Source organism: Aspergillus pseudotamarii (genome assembly GCF_009193445.1).
Source record: "Aspergillus pseudotamarii strain CBS 117625 unplaced genomic scaffold BDV38scaffold_47, whole genome shotgun sequence".
Classification (NCBI taxonomy): domain Eukaryota; kingdom Fungi; phylum Ascomycota; class Eurotiomycetes; order Eurotiales; family Aspergillaceae; genus Aspergillus; species Aspergillus pseudotamarii.
The window spans coordinates 271,825-278,559 of NW_022475061.1; the positions used below are offsets into that span (position 1 = coordinate 271,825).

Consider the following 6,735-nt stretch of genomic DNA (forward strand, 5'->3'; position numbering starts at 1 on the left):
GTGAATCATAGTTTAGCCTATAGATATATACATCTGCCGGGAACGTATAGTGTCATAAAAGGTTCTCCTGAGTAGCTCTTGCCAGCCCATTAGGCGTTGTCTAGCGTAATTGTTTAAACCAAATCTCCACAAGATGTGCATTCCGAATATATTTACATAGGTAAAACCATAGAGCTTCGCTGTCTACACATTCAGCTATGACCCCCCAATATTCCTAAAACATCAATATCACTCAGAAGCCTTTCATGGTCCGCCTGGAGAACCATTGGATCGTTTTCCTCAAACCAAAATGCCCAGGTACTTCTTGTATTAATGTCAAGGTTATCCCGGCTAGACTTTAGTCCAACGTGTTGAAGTACCGGCGGTGCTAAAGCATACCTTGTCAGCCCTTCCTGATCCGCATACTCCTCAATCATAGAATCTGTCTGCCCATGCCCCCTTTCCATCAAATAACTTATAACGCCATCCACCTGCGCTCTTGGAAAGACTAGGCCTTGCGTACAACAGCCAAACTTGTTCATCTCCACCACGCCCCGAAGAGGCATAATGGTGTACTTTCCCATCATGTATATCAGGCTTGTAAATGCCGGTACACAGATTAGACAGATAACGGACACGCTAAGGAAGTCAAGGTAGGGCGCGAAGCGCCACCGTCTGAGCTGCAATAAACACAAGAATACCGAAAGTATATTGAGGAAGAAGATGAGAGGCATGTTTCTATAGGCGAAATCGGAGGACGTCCAACCTAGTGCTGTTTCGGTATAGAAGAGGCGGAGATAGATCCAGGAATTCGATTTTTGCGTGATGCGGTCGATATCCGCAAGGGCCTTTAGAGTCTTGGTCATCCAGCCTGTCGCAAGAATGATGTCATCTTCGAATATGATGGTATAGGATGCATTGGCCTGTTTACATGCTGTCAGAGCGTAGGTGTAGTCGCTGAAGATCGTCATCGTTAGCAATACTGCCAATCAATAGTCTCGAAGCTTAAGGGCTAGGGAGCATACAAAACGCCTTTCTCATAAAAGTTTCTCTCCGTCTCTAATCTCCCTAGATGGTCCAAAGTCTCCTGGGAAACATTATATGACCTGGCGTTATCAACAAGTCTATCCAACCATTTCTGCGCCCAACTTAGATACCTTATCGGATCTATATCAGCAAAGAGAACATTAATATACAATGCCTGGCGCTCCATGGTATCCAACCCTTCTAATAGTGATCCGACCGAAGGGTCGAAGTAATCGTCCTCATTTCTACGTACAGTCACGAACGCCGCGCAGATCAGAGGGTCTGGTCCACTTTTTGAATAGTCAGGGGGTTCCGAGGGCGAATTATATCGCGAAATGAAGTGTCTGGATTCGCGCTCACGGTACAGGCTGTACTTAAAATCATAGACATGGCGGTCGTTGAAAAATGCGGAGTGGGGATCTCGCCAGAGGTGGAAGCGGCAATATTCGAAGACTAGGAGCCAAAGAAAGAGACTTAATAGCAAGATTTTTGTTGCACGGTACTTGAGCAAGGAGATGCAGTGGTAGTGCACCATTCTCTTGAAGTACATCATAATGGATTGCGCACCTCGCGTTGCAAAAGAGCAGGTCTATCGCTGACTTGGTGGAGGATAGAAGAGGACGGGGCCGAGGCAGGGTCCGGGTGGGGGTGCTCTATGATAGGGACTCAGGACTGAAAGTGGACCGGGCTCAATAGCTATGCACCCGCTTTCAAGGATATTGTAAATTGTTTGAAGCTCTTCATAAGGGGAAGGATTGTTCATAGAGGAATATACAGGAAGACAAGAGAAGGAATGCCAGGTACATTCTGCACACAACGCCATGTCACAAAATGCGAGCACGTACTTGGTAGCTATCACAGACGCCTCGTAAGACTGTGGGCCAGCGTAGTATCTCACAAGGGACTAATGAGCTCATTGAATTGTGGAGTTGGTGCACAGTCTACGCCCTCAACCCTGTCAATATGACAACAGAGCGCGAGTGCGATAATATTACACTAAACCCTGTCGCATCTTCTACCATGTATCTACTCTTCCCGAAGTCACACAAGGGAGCTTCCTAAAGGTAGCTTCGGCAGTCAATATTTACTATCGAGCTATATATTCACCTTTGACCTAGTTCGATAGCCGAAACTTCCATGGCATCAACAGGCCATTGGGGAGTTTGGCCCTAACTACCAATTTAAGAAACCCACAGGGACATCCCTGCTCATGCTGGCCGCTAGTTAATCCGTCCCCCGATTATATTAATGTCCCTTTTTGTAAGTAAAGAAGGACAAGGATGTTTAAGACATTTTCTCTAATAATTCTTTTGTCTCGAATACGCGTCATGTTTTTAACCCCTTCACCATGTGCCAATAGTAGTTCCCCTAATCTGAGCGTTCAGTGACGTCTCACGCAACATCTCTTTTGTAACTCTCACAGCTCTATTGATACAGCCCAGTTCGGTCTCTCGTTGCTAGATTCTGGGGTCACAAGCTACCTTCACAAGTACCAACCCGTTCCCTATCATATTCTTCGGGGGAATCGCTCCGTTGGTAAAGTTTTGCGTGCAAGGTGGCATTGATCTTCTGATACAAGAGCCGAGTAAATGCCGATGTTTACTCTTGATCAGATCATAAGTCCCGTCACTCATGTCGCCTTGCCTTCTAAAAGGTGTAGATATTGCCAAGTTATGGCCTGTTGGCCCACGAAACACCGTCAAGCTGACAATTCAATAGTCCAGATAATCCGGCATTGCCCACCCTCCAGTAATAGCACTCCTACATAGCCTACACATAATGGCTTTTTTGGAAGGCGTGAGTGATGGTGGGAGGCTCTGTAGAGAATGGCTAGACATCGTGGAAAGCCTATTGACTAACCATTTGTGATGGTCTAAAGTGCTTGATCAAACTAGGTCGCCGATCGGAAAACCCACCCTGTTACCCAGAGCTCTTTAGCCACTTTGGAGTTTCGGACGAGATCAGCAAGCGTTGTTTCCGGTTAGGGTCAATCGTGGGAGACGAACCTCCGAGTGATTTCCCTAACATACCGCACTACAGCTGCAAGCCGGTCCACAGATGAACTTTTTACGTATGATATCAACAGCGACGCACTTTATACTAATTCCACAAGTCCAGTAGACTGTACTGTGCTCTTTATTTTTCTTTATGAGTGGACGTTTGATCTATGACCATGTTGAATACATCCACGGCTGATCTAGATTGCTCAGTCTAGATGGCTCACCTGGTATATATTTATCTCAGATATTATGAACAATCTACATTAGTTAGACTAATTATATCATTTATTTTATTAACCTTTCAGCGATCAGAATTGTTCTTAAGCTAGATTATCGAAATAGGTAGTACGGACTTCGCCCAGTTGAATCAATCGAACTGCTTAAACTGCTTAAACTGCTTGAACTTCTTGAACCGCTTTCATTCTCCCGGGGGGGATCAGCTAGCATAGAGGTCCGCTGACCAGCGCTGTGTAAGCTACCCATTTGTGAGACATTCCAGTCTTCAATTTCAGCATGGATTCCTTCAACGGCGTCCCATCTGGTGATAGGTTAAGCCCAAGGAAGGAAAACAGCGCCCCATACGATTTAATCAGTTACTGCGAGGAAAATGGCGAACTTGGACAGACAGTCGAGTACTAATTCCTGAAACATCCCCAGTGTTTAGCCCTCGCCACGTGTACAGACATCCCTTCCGGGCGATGGGAGTGTCGTATTGTCCACTCAGAATACGTTGGGTACCAGTAGATCCTGGTGTCCAGCTTACGCCCCACCAAAGAGTACATGTCCACCCCTCATCGGCGGAGAAGGCTGACCTCCGCATCAGAAAGACATTTTGTTCAGATCTGCCTTGGCTGTACACAGCACTCGAAACATAAAAGAAAAGAGAAATAGCGAGTATATAAACGTTTTTCATACAAACTGTCGACTCTCGTCTAGTTTCATCTTTATACTTGATGTATCTTTTCACACCAGACAATCTAGGTGACGCCACACCTAACGCCGATACAGCCAGGTAAAACACTCTAGTTACCCATAAGATGGGTACTGCAAAGATACCATTCTCGCATAACGACTACACGGTTGGATGTATTTGTGCTCTTCCATTAGAAATGGCTGCAGCCAAAGCAATGCTGGACGAAGTCCACCCAGATTTGTTGAGTTCTCCAAGTGATCACAACACCTACACACTCGCCACTATAGGTTGTCACAATATTGTCATCGTCTGTCTACCATCGGGAGTATACGGAACGATACCTCCAGCGATCGTGGCCTCCCAAATGATATCCAGATTCCCATCGCTCGGGTTCTCATTGATGATGGGGATCGGCGGAGGAGTACCAAGCAGAGACACGGATATTCGACTGGGAGACGTTGTAGTTAGCAACCCGACGAAAGGCTTCGGGGGAGTGGTCCAGTACACTACGGGAAAGTCATCCGAGGGGGGCTATTTGAGCGCACTGGGACGTTGAATAAGCCGTCGCAGCTGTTGTTGACGGCAATGAATAAACACCAGGCGAACAATTTATTGGACGGCTGCGACCTTTCGAAGCACATTTCCTAGTTGGCAGTTATGACTTCCAGCCATACTAGTGAATTCACGTATCAGGGTCAAGAGGAAGACCAGCTCTTCCACCCTGAATATGACCACCTGGCTCCTCGTCGGTAGTTGTGAAAGCTGCGACCACACCCAGCTAGTGAACTGACCTACTCGGTCTTCAACTGAACCGAGAATTCGCTACGGTCTGATTGCATCTAGTAAACAAGTAATGAAGGATGCTAAAACTCGAGACCGACTGGCACGCCAGCTGGGAATCATATGTTTTGAGATGGAGGCTGCCGGACTGATGGATCACTTTCCATGTCTCGTCATCCGGGGTATCAGCAACTATGCGGAATTTCACAAGAACGATCAGTGGCACGGCTATGCCACAGCAACGGCAGCAGCATATGCAAAAGAGCTCCTCTCCGTTGTGCCTCCTGTCGAAGTTGTGGAAACGGATCCTGCCGATGTACGATCGACAGCTGCGAGTGAATCAAGCCTCATGAGTCCTGACAGGTCGGTCTATTCTGGGACATTCTTCTCCGGCGGCGGACCGATGTTTTTGGGAAATCAAAATGCCGGGAGGGATATAAATATCAGGACGAGTTCCCATAGTTGTGACTCTACCTTTTGATGTTATATTTTGTTATAAAACTGCAGCCTCAGCCTGACGGGTTTCAGGTAGTAGTCAGGCTCCACGCCTACCAAGCAATTTAAATTGACAGCCAAATACTCGTGTCCTAGTAAACTCACACGTCGTAACCACACAGAAACGGTGATGTGGTTCGCCGAAAGCACTTGTCGCAGCTGTAGTTGGAAGCTGACCTATTAGGCGAAAAATACCAAATATATGTTTCGAACTATTTTGACCATGCCTCGTGGCATACTAAATGCCGACACATTCCACAACCGCGCCCAATGACTACTCGGCGTGATAAAGGAGGCTGAAAGATGGGTTGGAGGTACAAAACAAAAAATGACTGGGCAGCTATACAGGGTCATCTGAGCTATCACTGAGAGTCAGCACATTAGTAAATACCCCTCCAAGTCCTCCCCACCAACCATTGCCCGGACATGTCGATCGTTCGGTAGATCATCCTCTGGGAGCTGGCGCTGTGTGTGTACGAAGGACCCTGCCCAACCCGGCATATTCGGGTTCTTCTATAAATTGCATAGTTGACAAATTTCGTATTAGGATAACTGCTCTGTGGTTACAATATGAGGCGATATCCTGTACAAAGCGGAAACAATTTCCGACCCTTCTTCCTCACCTTGGGTCGCAATGGATGGCTGGCTCGGGGCCGATCCGTGCAGCCTTAGCGAGTAGTTCCGCATTGAAACGTTCCCCATTTTGGAGGCTGACGCTCGTCGAACTGCCACAGTTGGCGAGATACACTAGACAGCTTTTCTTTGGAAGATTTGTAGGTGCAGGAAGCCTAAGTCTCCCGCGCCAGCGCCGGGTCCTGAAAGGGAATCCTGTAAGTCACAGTTACTCCCACCGGTCAACGCCGAAACTAAACGGAATTGAGGATATTCTCCATCATTGGTCTATTAAGTAAATTTATGGGTAACAGAGGGGTATGCTTGCGTGTTGGAGGGTAGTTGGTCGGCTTGGCACCTCATCTAGGATACGGTTCGGCTCTTTTAATCACCTAGCCGTGAGTAGCTAGGGTCAGGAATCGGGTGCCTTTCTCTTTCATGACCAGCTCTTTTTGTCTGAGAGAAGCTAAACGTCACAAGGCACCTGCCTCATATCACACGTCACAGTGTGTAAAGCATACTCAGTGAAGCAAACACCCTAGCTTGAGCCGGGTAGCTTGGACACTCTGCTCTTGATGAGGCTGAAGACTCTTTCTGATGCGAAGGCTGCAATATCCTTTGCAGAATGAGGCAGGCATCGAAAGCAAGGGCAACGACAATAGAAAAGAAGGGAAGGCGAAAGAGGAAATAAAACATGTGGGTGGTGCACATGTGTCCAAACCGTTTATAAGTGTCAAATAATCCTTAGACTTTTGCCGTGGTATTTTCTCCAGCGATCAAACTTGGATATATGGTAAATTTGACATTGTATATACCACGATATCTCAGGATTCTGAACCCAAGCCAGATATTATGGCGTTACAATACTCCCACCAGCATGGCATCCCTGGACCAGAACCTATAGTTAAGCGCAACAACAGCACGGATGTT

At 47.0% G+C, this 6,735-nt stretch overlaps 2 protein-coding genes across 2 annotated transcripts; one reads left to right on the plus strand and one right to left on the minus strand.

The window, feature by feature from the left end:
• Positions 1–106: 106 nt before the first annotated feature.
• Positions 107–1,762, minus strand: BDV38DRAFT_145006 (uncharacterized protein). The gene is made up of 2 exons (XM_032051505.1): positions 1,005–1,762; positions 107–936 (listed from the first exon to the last, which is right to left on the minus strand). Exons 1-2 carry the CDS (start codon positions 1,556–1,558, stop codon positions 192–194), a joined length of 1,299 nt encoding a protein of 432 aa, XP_031911166.1. The 5' UTR covers positions 1,559–1,762; the 3' UTR covers positions 107–191.
• Positions 1,763–4,623: 2,861 nt separating this feature from the next.
• BDV38DRAFT_145027 (uncharacterized protein) lies at positions 4,624–5,251 on the plus strand. Its single transcript, XM_032051506.1, has one exon. The coding sequence runs from the start codon at positions 4,772–4,774 to the stop codon at positions 5,177–5,179; it is 408 nt and encodes a 135-aa protein (XP_031911167.1). The 5' UTR covers positions 4,624–4,771; the 3' UTR covers positions 5,180–5,251.
• Positions 5,252–6,735: the final 1,484 nt, after the last annotated feature.